The sequence below is a fragment of the Epinephelus fuscoguttatus genome, linkage group LG2, assembly GCF_011397635.1.
Source record: "Epinephelus fuscoguttatus linkage group LG2, E.fuscoguttatus.final_Chr_v1".
NCBI classification, from domain to species: domain Eukaryota; kingdom Metazoa; phylum Chordata; class Actinopteri; order Perciformes; family Serranidae; genus Epinephelus; species Epinephelus fuscoguttatus.
In genome coordinates this window covers 1,109,740-1,124,619 of record NC_064753.1, presented here as the reverse complement: position 1 = coordinate 1,124,619, position 14,880 = coordinate 1,109,740, and the positions used below count along the sequence as shown (strand labels likewise).

The 14,880-nt window shown below is 41.1% G+C and overlaps 1 protein-coding gene across 2 annotated transcripts in view; it reads right to left on the bottom strand.

Annotated features, from left to right (window-relative positions):
• LOC125905023 (transmembrane channel-like protein 3) overlaps window positions 1–14,880 on the bottom strand; it is a 223,276-nt gene that overhangs the window by 108,430 nt on the left and 99,966 nt on the right. For both annotated transcript variants that reach the window (XM_049602785.1, XM_049602791.1), the window contains exons 6-10: window positions 7,440–7,538; window positions 6,057–6,199; window positions 4,323–4,470; window positions 4,072–4,115; window positions 693–840 (exon numbers count right to left, since the gene is read on the bottom strand). In XM_049602785.1, coding sequence (XP_049458742.1) covers window positions 693–840; window positions 4,072–4,115; window positions 4,323–4,470; window positions 6,057–6,199; window positions 7,440–7,538 — 582 coding nt within the window. The remainder of the gene's footprint in view (window positions 1–692; window positions 841–4,071; window positions 4,116–4,322; window positions 4,471–6,056; window positions 6,200–7,439; window positions 7,539–14,880) is intronic.

Genomic DNA, 14,880 nt, shown 5'->3' with positions numbered 1-14,880 from the left:
GGATTCACAGAAAGAGAAATGTCAGTCCTGCTCCGGAGCTCGACTCATTGAGTTTTATGTGTTGTTGCCTGCAAGCACATTAAACTCAGTAGCACCTGATTCTATGTGTCTCCAGTGATTTTTTTGACCTCTGAGTATTTGAGTTTGAGTTGCGTAATAGACAACAAAGTTAGTTTAAATCGGGAAGTTGAGGGCGAGGTCAGGAGCCATCAGGCCCAGCTCCAGGCCCCAAATTCTGCTTCATCACAAACTTAAGACTAAATGATTAATAACTCGCATATAAATAATGGATAATTCAGAAATTACAATATTCATTAGTTGCAGCTCCTTTTCAAATATTAATTTATATTACCATATAAAGTATATTAAATTCAAAACAACACATTTTAACTTTTAAGATTAAATTAGACCTATCAAAAGTAGATTATTTTCATCACCATCATCATGGGTACAATACATGACTTACAAACTGTATTTTCATCAGGAGCTGAACACTTATCAGATTATGGGATCCTGATAGAACAGCAGCCTCTTTTAAGTGAATAAAATGATGAGCTGTCACTGACACTAGTCATCTTCCACTGGAGCAGTCTTAGGTCTCCGTTTTCATTGATTCCTTGAAACTGTATTATATGTTGGATAATCTAATCAAGCTAATGATGATGAGGATGATGCCCAGTCTGTTCTGCTACCTCATTCTTTTCCCACAGCGTCAGCTCCGGCTTCTCCTGCTCTAGTTTCTGAGAGCGGTCCACCACAAAGTAGATGATGTAGATGCTGCCAGCCAGAGATAGTAGCACCAGAATGTTGGCTAAGATTCGTAGACTAATCAGAACTGCCCTGAAAAAACACACAAATACACAGAAATAAATCAGTGAGGGAGCACAAATTTCATCTTAAAAATCTGAAAGTTCACAGAAGTTCTTCGAAATGTTTTATGTATGTATTTATAGCTTAGAGGTTATATAAGGGCAGCTGTAGTCTTTACTAGGAACCAGAGAAATCTGCAAGCTAATCTCAAGGCAATTGAATCGAATGCATCTGGACTTTGTTTTGTCTTAGGAGATGTTTCACCTCTTATCCAAGAGGCTTCATCAGTTCATGCTTGTCAGACTAGACTGGAACTAGTCTGACAAACTGGTGTGGAAACACCCAGGTATTTAACCTCTGGGGAGGTCTTCACAGGCCAATGATGTCACTGATTTGTTCGTGCTCCAATGGTGTGTCAACAACAGTTGTTGAAACTCCTGCTGCACCGGTGGTCGTTGGAGTCATTAGAGTCATTTGTGAACAACCATTGTTTTTAGAGGTTAGTGTGTTACTGGGTTTGAAATACACAGGGATGCGGTGTTTGTTGAAGATCCTCCTGAGTTTTTCAGATACCCCAGACACATAGGGAATGACAATGTTACAATGTTGAATAATGTAACATTGTCATCCCTTATGTGTCTGGGGTATCTGAAAAACTCAGGAGGATCTTCAACACACTCAGACAAAGACTGGTACATCCAAAAGACCGCACACCACACACTCGGAAGAGCAACCTGGTGTACGCTGTCCAGTGCAGTGAGGGATGTCCAGACTTGTACATTGGTGAAACAAAACAACCACTAAACAAACACATGGCCCAACACAGAAGGGCTAACTCGTCAGGGCAAGACTCAGCTGTCTATTTACACCTCAAGGAGAAAGTACGCTCCTTTGAAGACAGCAGTGTGCACATCTTGGACAGGGAAGACAGATGGTTTGAAAGAGGTGTAAAAGAAGCCATCTATGTGAAATTGGAAAAACCATCTCTCAGTAGAGGAGGAGGTCTGCAACGCCACCTATCCCCTACCTATAATGCTGCCCATTCATCCTTGCCCAGGAGACTTAACAGCTTAACCTCTAAAAACAATGGTCATTCACAAATGGCCTCACGTGACTCTAATGACTCCAACGACCACCGGTGCAGCAGGAGTTTCAACGACCGTCGTTGACACACCATTGGAGCACTAACGAATCAGTGACATCATTGGCCTGTGAAGACCTCCTCAGAGGTTAAATACCTGGGTGTTTCCACACCAGTTTGTCAAAGAAAATGCTCCAGGTGTGCATCACAGAGATGGAAGGCTAGGCAAACATGTGGAGAGTGAAACTGAATCCTACAAAAACACACTGTGTAATATTCACCAGACACCCACGCAAAAACCACCAAATAAACCTCAAGCTGTATGGAAGAACTCTTCAGGTCACACCAACAGCAAAATTTCTAGGAGTTACCTTCCAACAAAACATGCAGTGGACAGCACATATTGCTGACATGGAAAACGAGGCCAGATGAAGGTTGAACCATCTGAAAGTGCTCTGCAGAAAAGAAGGAGGAGCAAATCCAGAAACGGCTTCAAGGGTGTACCAGTCTTATATTCGACCTCTGTTCGAATATGCAGAGCCTGCCTGGTGTAATGTGGGGGCAGCACAATGAAAGAAACTCCAGACCATACAAAACATTGCAATAAAAATGTGCTACAGAATCCCCAAATACACAAGCAACAAATACACCCACCTTCTGGGTGGTCTATCTGGGAAAAAAGTATCTTCACAGGGCTGAAACAAATCCATCACTCCAACCAATCATTGAGGAAGAAAGAACAAACCCACCCAGATTCATTTGCACCACTCCCCTGTCTGTTCTACTGAAACACAATATAGAAACCCAACACAACCACAACACATTTTAGATATTTAAAGGATTTTGCTCTTACTTTTCTTTATTGTTTTATCTCTTTATAGTTCTATTTGATTATTTTAATTATTGATTTTAAGATGGGGCAACTGAAAAGTTCCTAGACTTTGTTTTATAGTTTTTTACAGATGTGTCCTATTGTTATTGATATTCTGCAGTCTTAATATAGTTGTTGTTTTTTTTTTGTTTTTTTTTTTTAACTAGTCAGGGTTAAAGGAAAAGGGGAAGGAAGAGGGAAAAAATGGGGAAAAAGAAAAAAAAGAGAAAAAAGAAAAGAAAAAAAAGATGAAAATTATTTTTATATTGCATGGTGAGCAGAGTGTACAGATTGTGATGGTGTCATGGTGACTGATTAACCCCTTTACTCTCCTTTCCCTTCCCCACTCCCATGGAGCAACCGGGACTGAAAAAGACGGCTGTCCTGAACGGTCCCTACAAGTGCCAAGATCTTCTGTCTCTGTCTCTGTCACCAGTTTGTCAGACTAGTTCCAGCCTAGTCTGACAAGCATGAACTGATGAAGCCTCTTGGATAAGAGGTGAAATGTCTTCTAAGAAAAAACGAAGTCTAGTTGCATTCGATTCATTTGCCTTGAGATAACTATGACCTGGATAAACGAGAATATCCACAGGCCTGCAAGCTAATGTTTTGTTTGCTCTGGTAGAGCCATCTGGTACCCTTCCACATTTCTAGAAGCCTGAGACATGCAAGGCCAATCACAACCATTTATCTAATATAGGAACTTTGTGTTGAAGCTACTATTGCATCAGTATTGAAGGAACTGGGCAGTATATTTTGCTAAAAGAATAATCAACTGCACTTAAAGCTTATCTTGAGAAGAAAGATGTCTTTGATGAACTTCTGACAGGATTTACCATTAGTTTAATATATCAAATCATAATATACAAGCTTATCTCTGAAAGTCTGTTTACAATTTACTGTGACTCAGGGAGTTTTTTTTCCCACCACAATATGACTAGCTGGTACCACTGTGCTGTGATTGTCAGTTTCCACTGTCAGGACCTAAAAATAGAGAGTTTCCAAAGTAATTTACATTTGCGATGTGGTCTGGCAATGTGAGGCTAGCTGTTGCTGGCCACTACAATCATATGGCATACTCTTCTCACTGCAAAACACAATCCAATACACCCTTTACAAAAGTCTTTCTCGCCTTTTCTAAAGCCTGCACAGCATACACCAGCTCTGAGTCTAACTACAGAGATTTCACATGCTGGATGCTATATATCAGCTGAGTTTGAAAATGATTAAAGGGGGGAGGGGGGGGGGAGGGCAGACAGACATACAGACAGTATGCAAAAACAAATTAACAAGTAGCAAAGACACCTACAGACTGGTATCCTTCTTCTTTTCCTGCTCCTCAACAATGGCTTCCTGTGCAGAAAAACATTTAGCATTATGTTGTTATGATACCGTACTGTCATTAGCATTGGTTAGAATTGCTGTTAGTAGCTTGAAAGTAAATGCAGTCAGTCCCAATTTTTGATTCATAGTGTTCTATGCATAGAATGGGAAATGGAGAAAAGGGATGTCTGTGCTTGGACCATCAATAAAGCTTATCTGGATATGTGTGTCTCTGACCCTGATGTTGTTGATGATGGCAGCTCCTTTGCTCTCTGCAGCCTCTGGGTTTCCTATCAGGTAATCCCAAGCACAGAAAACTCTCCAGCAGAACGTGAAGTTCTCATCAGAGGCACTGGCCAGGCTCAGACGAGAGTTCTTAGCCATTCTGCAGGAGTATTATTATTCAGAGCATAAACCACACGATATATTATCACAGCAGTGTTGTTAGGATAGTGATGCTAGTTATGTGAAAACTGGCCAGGTTTTCAAGGAATTAGTGGAAATTTCTATTTTTTAGAGAAAAGATGGTTTTGTGACCTCTTAACCCTTCCTCTGCCTGACAGCCTCCTTCACTGCTGGTGTCTTAGGGTGCTACCATGACAGGCACTGATGAGCTACCAACCACAACTTTAAGCAGCCACCTCCAGCCTGGTTGTGCTGCTGCCGTGGTCCCGCCAGATGCCTCCTGCTGCTGCTGCCATCATTAGTCATTAGTCATACTTCTTCTGTTATTATACACATATGATTATTGTCACACATGTATACTGCCAGGTATTAATACATACTTTCAACATATTGTACCGCAGTAACCAGAACTATAACTATAATATTATTACTTCCATTAATGTTGTTGTAAGATACTGTCATTACCTGCATATCTCTCTCTCGCTCTCTCTCTCTCTCTCCCTCTCTCTCTCTCTCTCTCTCTCTCTCTCTCTCTCTCCCTGTGTCATATGGATTACTGTTAATTTATCATGTTGATCTGTTCTGTACGACATCTATTGCACGTCTGTCCGTCCTGGAAGAGGGATCCCTCCTCAGTTGCTCTTCCTGAGGTTTCTACCGTTTTTTTCCCCCGTTAAAGGGTTTTTTTTGGGGAGTTTTTCCTTATCCGCTGTGAGGGTCTTAAGGACAGAGGGATGTCGTATGCTGTAAAGCCCTGTGAGGCAAATTGTGATTTGTGATATTGGGCTTTATAAATAAAATTGATTGATTGATTGATTGACCTCCACAATGGATGCTTTGAACATTGCCCACTTGGATTTCATTTCCCCAGCCTCCCCTGTCATGCATGACATATGTGGAGTTTGTGGAGGGTTAAAGGAGTTAAAGACTTTGTGGACAGGGGCCTCAGCCAGCCATTCCCAGTTTTCCCTCACTACATGTTTGGGTTTACCAGTTCTCCCCCAATGTCACTCTGCTCCTCTTTTCACCTAAGTGACCAAGACATATTACTGACCGGGGACTGTATAATGGTGCTGGGGACTTTGACATTTATGTGGACAATGACGAAGAAACTTGGAGATGGGTGATTGGGAGGTATGGCCTGCCTGATCTAAACCTGCATGGTGTCATGTTATTGAACTTCTGTGCTAGCCATGATGAACTGCCAATAACAAACACCATGTTTGAGCATAGGGTGGTTGTTACGGCCTGTGCTAGTCATGGACTGGCCATAACAAACACCATGTTTGAGCATAGGGTGGTTCATAAGTGTACTTAGAACCGAGTTATTCAGCCAGTGTTAATTCAAATAGGGCACTAAAACCAACAAAACCAAACTTTTCATTCCAGGCTTTATACTTTTTCTTTTTGTGCTTTTGGTGACTTGACACACGACACAATCTAATCATTATCTTCTACAGACCTGATTTGAAAACCTGATTAAGTCATCCTCAGGCATTACATCACATTATTATATCATCAAGTCATTATCAAATTAGTATGAGTTGTAAAGAGTGCAATAATTACTTTCTTAACAGAATGATGAAACTGTAGGCAAAGACAGCCATCCCAACCAGGAAGTAGGCGAGGGGCAACCGGTAACCTGCACTGCCAATTTTCCTCACCCTGCCATAGTAACCATAGAATAACACAGAGTATTGCAGGTAGCCCTGTGGAGATCAAACACACACATACAACAGGTTCACAACAAATACAAGGGGGTACAGTACATAATTACATGACAAGGAAATCAACTACAACTAAAGAGTATAAAGAGGATACAGTCTAATGTATCTTAAACATAAACAGGTAAAGACAAAATCATTAGAGATCAGCATGAAGGCTAAGACTGTTTATTGGATCTTATCAGATACATACTTGGTCCAGAGCAAGGTTGTGTGCTTGTGTGGACAGCAAATGCCATTAACTGATATTCATGGTGTGCAGAGGATGAATTCAAATGGTTCTGGTGACTCCCTGTACTTTACTCCAGCACCACTGTCATGTAAAATATGAATATAAAAGGGGCAGATTGCCATTAAAACCTATGAAAATCACTGATTAAATGCTGTAAGCTTGATCTTATATTTTGTGGAAAACATTGACATGACAGGAGATTTAAAGGCTTTTTCCTCTGCATGCTCTTTGTTTTCCAAACAAAGACAGCTATTTGACACCCATCTCCAGGAGGTCTCACCTCACACCTCAGTGAGACGCAAGTCTCACAGCTTGATTGGACAGTACTGTTATAGTGACATGCCCCTCTGTGATGTCACCAAACTCTAAGCAAAGATCTGCTCCCTCCAAGCCTTTTCTCTCTCTTGCTCCAGCTGCTGTAGCAGCTCACACCTCTCTCCGGACAGTTACTGAAAAAGGTACAGTGCTAATGTGATATTTGGTGAGTGAGAGTACTCAGTGTCACTGCTGAAGAACAGCAGAGTTAAAAAGTTTAACGGAAGAAATGTAATGTCTGGTCTCTCAAAGGCTACATCAGTGATTGCTGTTGAGGAATTTCTGCTGATACTTGATTGGGTCTGACCTCATAACAGTGCTGCCTTGACGTTAACATAAAAGTGTATAGGTGGTTATTCGGACATGAGGCCACCATGGAGAATTGCCAGCAATTTTTTTTTTTTTTTTTTAAGGTTGGCAACACTTAAAATGAAATAGATTTTTTTTTTAAAATCACAGCTGCCCCCTACACAGGAAACTTTGGGTCATTATGCCCCTTAAAAGAAATCTATATGTAAATATTTAATAAATTATAATGTGTCTTTAACCAAGTATACTATTGGGGGTGGCATTGGAATAGAGCTCAGGGAGGCCATAAAGTGTTGTTTTAAAAAATGGTCCATTGTATTTTAAGGAAATGTAATATTGACAGAACAGTAAAAGGAAAGAGAGACTTACCCCGAGTGACCAGATGGTGTCCAGGTCTTGGGCTGAAGCCAGATGCTCCTTGGGGATAGTTTTACTCCTTGTTGTTCCAAATGGAGCTCCAGCCAGCAGCTAGTACAAACAAACACTGACCAAGTCAATGAATGAGGATAATATTACTTTAGACACCTTTTATATCAGAATCATAAACATAAAAACTACGAGCACATGTCGGGAGTCTCTCGAGCAGTGGAGCCCCCCCCCCACCATTAAGGTCAGGAGGTCAGGTTTATATGCTGTATACATCAAGGCTGTTATTACCTATGCAACAGTGGGGGGTGGGGGTTGGGGGGCTTTTTCAAATGACACCCTCTGTTGCACGTCTGTCTGTCCTGGAAGAGGGATCCCTCCTTAGTTGCTCTTTCTGAGGTTTCTGCCATTTTTTCCCTGTTAAAAGGTATTTTTTTGGGAGTTTTTCCTTATCCACTGTGAGGGTCCAAAGGACAGAGGAATGCCGTATGCAGTAAAGTCTGCTGAGGCAAATTGTGATTTGTGATATTGGGCTTTATAAATAAAATTGAATTGAAACTGAATTGGTTGACATTGACTGTTCCACAGCAGTCTAGCAGGGGCTTCTGCTGGGGGTCTGATTTAATTACTTACTAAGTTCAATATTCAGAAACCATGAGCACCAAATATACTTACGTTCATTCAGATTTAGCGAATGGTAAACAGTGTTGGGATCAACCTATATTTACCTCACACGGCGGCACAGAGAATGTTGGGAACATAAATTCGGGCTTCACATGGAGGCACCAAAATGTTGGGATTTAATTGGCTATCGGAAATATTTAATAATTATTATCAATAATTAATAATCATGTTAAATAATGTGACTTAATTAACATGAAATCACCTCGTGGGGCACCATTCCCGTAAAGGGAAAAATGATAGCCAGTTGAAGATATCATCTCATAAAATAGGCTAAACTATTAATTTGGAGTTTTGATTAATAATTAAATTAATGACAATAACCAAAATTAACAGTAACGCCTGAAGGATTTCGGAGTTCTTGACGCAGCAGAGGTTGACTATTCATTCACTCTTGTGCAACATTAAACAGACAGCAGGCATGATTCCAAAGAATTATGTTTATTGACAAACTAGCAAAGCAAACCAGAACACACAAATTCTAATTAACTATATACAAGCTTGGTGTGTATATGTGTGTAAGATAAGATAAGATAAGATAAGATCTTTATTGTCTTCCTTAGGAGAAATTTGTTTTGGACCTGCGAGAGACAGTCCACCGTCACACAGCCACCACATATACAGACAACATATAATTAAAAAGACAAATATATAACCCACGCCCCAACATCCCCAAGTATTGCACATTGCCCCTAAGTTTAAAAAGTTGACCTTCATTTCCTGCTATTAAGTAGCTTGATTGACAGTGGGATAAATGAACATTTGTACCTGTTCAACTTATAGTTGGGTAACCTGTACCTTCTGCCTGAAGGCATCAATTCATACTCCTTATGGAGGCTATGATTTGGATCTGTAGTAATTTTTAGGCCTTGCTTCATGACTGTCTGCTCAAATAGAGAATCCCTGTAGCTGGACCAGGGGGTCGGAAAAGTCTCCTTGAAGCCAGGTTTCTGTGTAAATCATGAGGCAAGACTCACGGTATTCATTGCAGACTTTTGTGTTCAGGCGTAGCTCCTCTATTTTGTTCCTCAGGGACCTCCTCCAGCACGCCGTCCAGCAGGCGCAGCGCTGGTGCAGCTTCTCTCTGTAGGGACAGCAGCCATTCCCTACTGCTCACCTGCAGCACCTGGTCGTATCTCCCAGGGAGCATGGTGTTGGTGTCGTGCTGTGTGTAGACGCTGGATATAATCAGCACCAGCAATAGTAGAAGTGCAATAGCCTTTGTCTTTCCCATCGTGACACATTCAGCACACCCTGACAAACTTAAACAAACTTGACAAACAAACTGAACAGACTAAGAAAACAAAATACAACAGGACGCCGTCTCTCGTGTCCGTGTCACAGCCACCCCGCGCCACCAGAAGCGGTGTGTGTGAGTGTGTGTGTGTGTATGTGTGTGTGTGTGCGAGTGAAAAGAGAAAGACAAAGGCGGGTGTGGTGATCAAGGAGCCGTTTGGCCTACAAAACAAAATGGCTGACAACAGAGAACTACCAAAATGGCCGAATCAAGGCTTGCTTCAGGTTGGGGGAGGTGTTTGTCTGACCGTGTGGTCAGGACAAAGACAAAGGAGAAGAAGTGGGAACTTTGAGATGCCTGTTTGGGTGTAGCTCTGTTGAAAGCCTATTTGTTATGAGGCTATGTGAATGTGTTGCAAACAGTCTGGATTAGTGCAGAGATTGTTTAGTTGGGTGCAAGAATCTGTTTGTGAACAGTATTAGCAAACTAAACAATTAGGTCACTGATTAGTTGGCTTCACCAAAGCTAACTGCAGACTCTCACAACAATAACTAAATGACAGCATTAAATCACATACAATAAGTTAAACGGTCTTGCTTAGCCTGTAAAGCTGTGATAAGCTATGCCCAGTTGTTACGTTACCGATCCTTGAATGGATGGGAGAAAGAGTCACTTGGTGGTGTGCTGCTTTGTTAGCCGGCAGAAGAAGGCTGGGAAGATGGCTCCAGGTGCAGTCTTTGTTGGGTCCTTTGTTCCAAAGGTGAAACTCTGAGGAAGCTGGTCGCTCAGGGTTTAGCAGAGTTAGACGCTGGGTGCTAACTCTCTTAGTTCCTTGTTGCTGGAAAGCTAGTTGCAAATCTTGTGTACCAAGCCACGTAATGTGATATATTTTGCCTAATATTTGGAGTACAAAAAAAAGTACTGATGATATGGAAGCTAAGAATTTCCTCTTTCCAACAGTGTATAAAACATATTATTTCTTTTTTTATTTTATTTTATATAATATAATATACATATATGTATAAATGGATGAATTGGAAGGGACATTTTGAGCATATCTTAATGTAATGACATTGTAATGACAGCGTGTAATGGTTGCAGTAATATGGCTCTTGATCTTGACATCAGTGGTTACAGTACCATTATATAGTCCCCTTTCTGTTGGGGGAGTCTCTTTCCAGCAAGCCTTCTTACTTTGTTCACTTGGAATAATTTGTGGGCTTTAAGAGACACTTGTTTTTTTATCTATGAGTTGTGTGGTGACTGTATATGGGCCATGATTCTTAAATAGCCTATACTGTTCCACATCAATGTGCCTTTAGTTTCCTTTTTTTCTCATTTTTTCCACCTTTTTTTTTTTTATTATTTATTCAACTAAACCCCCTGGCTTGTTTGTTGCACTATGGTTATTGATTCTGAAAATGAGTGATACATGCAATTTGTTCAATAAAATTTATTTTTTAAAAAATGTATTTCTTTGTAATTTGTTAGAAAACAACAAAATAAATAAGCAATGGGTAGAAATAATGTTTATTTTTAATAGAACATGCAGCTCTGAAGCATACAATAAGGACAAATAAAAATACATGAAACAGGCTATAACTCAAAATCATAAGTGCTATACACAAGGTGGGAAGGTTGCATATACAAATATCAAAATTAGTAATAATTTCAGTGTTGTTGTAATAGTCAAGGTGCGAGAGGGTTGGTGTAGCTACAATAGTAAAGTGGCCAAAAAATGCCTTCCAACATTGGCCCTCACAGGATCTGGGCCCCAGTTGCACTGTTGATATGTTATTTTGGTGGAAAATTTAAAGGGCCAGTGTGTAATATTTGGCCTGGTTTATGATCAAATCTGAATCTGAATCTGAATATTCTACTCATTAATATGTTTGTATAAGTGTATAATCACTATAAAATAAAATTCGATTGGTTTTCGTAGCCTTATAATTATGCTTTCATATATATATATATAGCAAGGGCCTTGCTTTAGAGAGGTCGCCATCTTGCGCCGCCATGTATGTACGGCAGACTGAGCGGACAATCCAGCCAGCCAGAGAACGCATTTCGCATGAATAAATAAACCAACGAAGACAACGGAAGGAAGGAAGGAGGAGGAGGAAACAGCAGAGAGTGTTAATAGTTCGTCGATGGAGAGTAGTGAAAAGTTTTTTTAGTTATAAAGTTTGCGAATGGACCACACTTACCACACAACAGGAGAGAATGAACCCGAACCATCATCTGCAAGGAAAAGAAGACGCAACTTCACTCCTTGTGATGCACTCTCTGCGGCGCTTTTCCTCCTGATGATATATCTCCCCAACGATGGTAGCACCGAATCCCCTTCTGTGCAGCAAAATGGGAGCGGAGGATTCAGCCTCTCTTCTCGCCCGCTCAGCATCTAAGTTCCTCATCTGTATGCTCTGGCTCAAACAGGTATGGCTCTGGGTCTGTGTCCGCTACAAGAAACTCTTCAAAATCGCGTTCAAAGTCGTCCATTGCAGCTACTATAGTCCGGAGATATTGCTAGGCTAAATAAACAGCTGAGCTCTGTTTACAGGCTACACTGTCAGTCAGTGTGCGGGCTGGAGATTGGTGGAGCAGAGAGGGGAGGGGGTGCCCGCTAGGTATTATAAACGAGTATGTGTGTATGGAGTGTGTGTGTTGCGCTAGAAGAGTCAGAGTTTGGGACGGAATCTTTTACCCCCTGGAGTGTTACCGGAGTTTTTGGAGTGCTCAAATAAACGGGCCTTTTTCCTGAACGCTACTCTGGTCTCCTGCTCGTGAGGGATTCATTACAATATTGTAACATGGTTTAGATTTCTAAATAAACATTCACCTCGTAGCTAGATAGACCTACTCCTGAAAAACTCTTGTCTGCGCAAGGCTTTTTGTCCCTACGAGGCCACCGTCATTTACCCGACGGGAGGGGTGAGCGAGTGAGCCCTGCAATCTAGAATTTGACCACTGATGTCACTGTTTTCAGTGGGTTTCAAACCATTTTACACAGTGGCCCTTTAAAGGTATCAAGTACTGGGACCCAGCCCGTGGTCAATGGTATGAATTCATTTATCAAAGTTACTGCAAAATGAACCTCAAAAATAACTAATTATAGTAATTCCGAATGGGACCCCCTTGAAAACGAGATCGCACATTTCAAGGGGCTTTATCCTAATAAACAAATTTGAACTAAATCAACTACTTTTTCAGTGCAAAAGCTGTTAATGCAGGTTAAGATAAAACAGTGCTCAATAGCTTATGCCTCACACACACATATATAAGGAGCATAGTGTAGTTATAGAGTTACACTAAAAGGGAAGCAAACCCAAGAAATAAAAAAAGTGAGTAATAACTGAGGTGACCCTCCCTTCCATCCTTGTTCACATAATTTACAGCACGAAACAAGCACAGACATCAAATCTGACAGAACATCCATGATATTTAATGTTGGATGGTCTGTCTCACCAAACAGAGGTCAGATAAAAGCGGGATATGTGAGAGGAGACAGTGGTAGGTTAGACCAAACAAGGAGATGGAGAAGAAATAAATGGGGGAATAAGATTAAGCATTGTGAATGATAGGTTGAGCAATGTATAGGGACATTACTTGTGTCTGCATGTCAGTGACAAACATAGATCCAGCCCCTTTTCTTCCCTATCGTTTGTTCTCTTATACAGTACAGTATCGTTGAGCTGAAGCTGCTGAAGAATCACCAGGCTACAAACACTACCATAAAGAATCCTCTGATGTGTACCTATGAATATATATAAACAAAACATTTACAGAGGTGGAGAAGTCCATAAAAATTCTAACAATTTCATATACAATACACCATGAATAATGACGTGTTTAGTATAAAATCCTACAAATAGGACAAATCGATGTGATCAGCCTGGAGTGTGGTTTTTCAGTAAATCCCGAAGTGACCAAAAACTAGAAGAATGACTTCAAGCAATTTTTATTGGACATATGTAGAGGTTTTTTTTTTTTTGTTAAATACAATAAATTTGAATTAAAGATAGTATCAGTAGGGCATGTTAATGGACATTTTTTAGAGAGCAGTGAAGGGTAAGGCTGTCTGGAGGAATCATTAACGCACCTGGCCATGCAATATTCTAGATTGCAGTAATGTTGCTATGTTTTCAATGTAGTGAGTCCCTGGTACCCACAGGTGGTTATTTGAGTGGGTCCAAAATAAAACTTGTGTTTTGTGTTAAAATCATGTTTGATGTTATATGGTTATAATTATGGTTATATTCAAATATGTTGAAAAATTCATCTGGACATTAAAGGACAACTTCGGTATTTTTCAACCTGGGCTCTATTTCACCAGTGCTATCTCTGTAGATAGGGTATTGTAGTGGCCCTGGGGCAGTGGTGAGTGTGAATGAGTGGAGTCAGCTGTCAGTCAGTGTTGGAGCAGAGAGGGGGAGGGCGGCCCCGCTTGGTACTGTAAGTGAGTAAGTGTGTATAAAATGTGTGTTACGCTAGAAGAGTCAGAGGACGGAGTCTTTTACGTGCTACCCCCTGGAGTGTTACCGGAGCTTTTGGAGTGCTCAAATAAACGGGCCTTTTTCCCGAACACAAGAACAGGATGTCGCGCAACACCCCGTACAGCTTTCACAGGCTGCCTTTGTCGGACGGCGAGATGCTGAAGTTGTGGCTAGTTGTGCTACAAATGGATGCTAACACTCCTCTCCAGACACTGCGCCTTGCAGACCATCGGGTCTGCAGTGCTCACTTCTCCCAGGATGACTACTGCCAGCCAAAGAAGAGAAGACGTCCAATCCCGAAACACCTCTTCCTCAAGAAAACGGCTGTCCCACGAGTAGAGAGAGCTACAGACACAGTGGAGCAAAGCTCGTGACATCACACAGCCCAGAGGTAAGGGAAAGGCTAGTATGCTATTTACAGAGATAGCACTGGCGATCTGAACTGGTCAGTGGCAAAAAAACACACACTTTATACACACATACTCACTTACAGTATCCAGCAGGGCAGCCCTCCCCCTCTCTGCTCCAACACTGACTGACAGCTGACTCCACTCACCACTGCCCCAGGGCAGCTACAATATGCTATCTACAGAGATAGCACTGATGATCTGAACCGGTCAGTGGCGAAAAAAAGCACTTTTATACGGGACGCATTTGCCCCCATTACCGTTTTAGCTCGTTTCGCACCTCAATACTGAACCAATTTTAGAACGAGTGGTACCCATGAATCATACGCACACATACACATGGGGAAATAGAGCCCAGGTTGAAAAATACTGAAGTTATCCTTTAAACAAATGAAATCCTAAATCTAAAAATAAATATTTACAAAACCACAGTGTAGGCTACATGTATCTTTAGATTCAGTCAATGTACAACACATACAAAGGTCACATTTTGTTTTGATTTTTGAGAGCTCCAAACTCTTCCAGTATCAAGTAAAGCAGAGTCAGAATCAGCTTTACTGGCCAAGTATGGGTGCACACACAAAGAATTTGATTCTGAATCAAATATGATAAGATTGTGATATTAT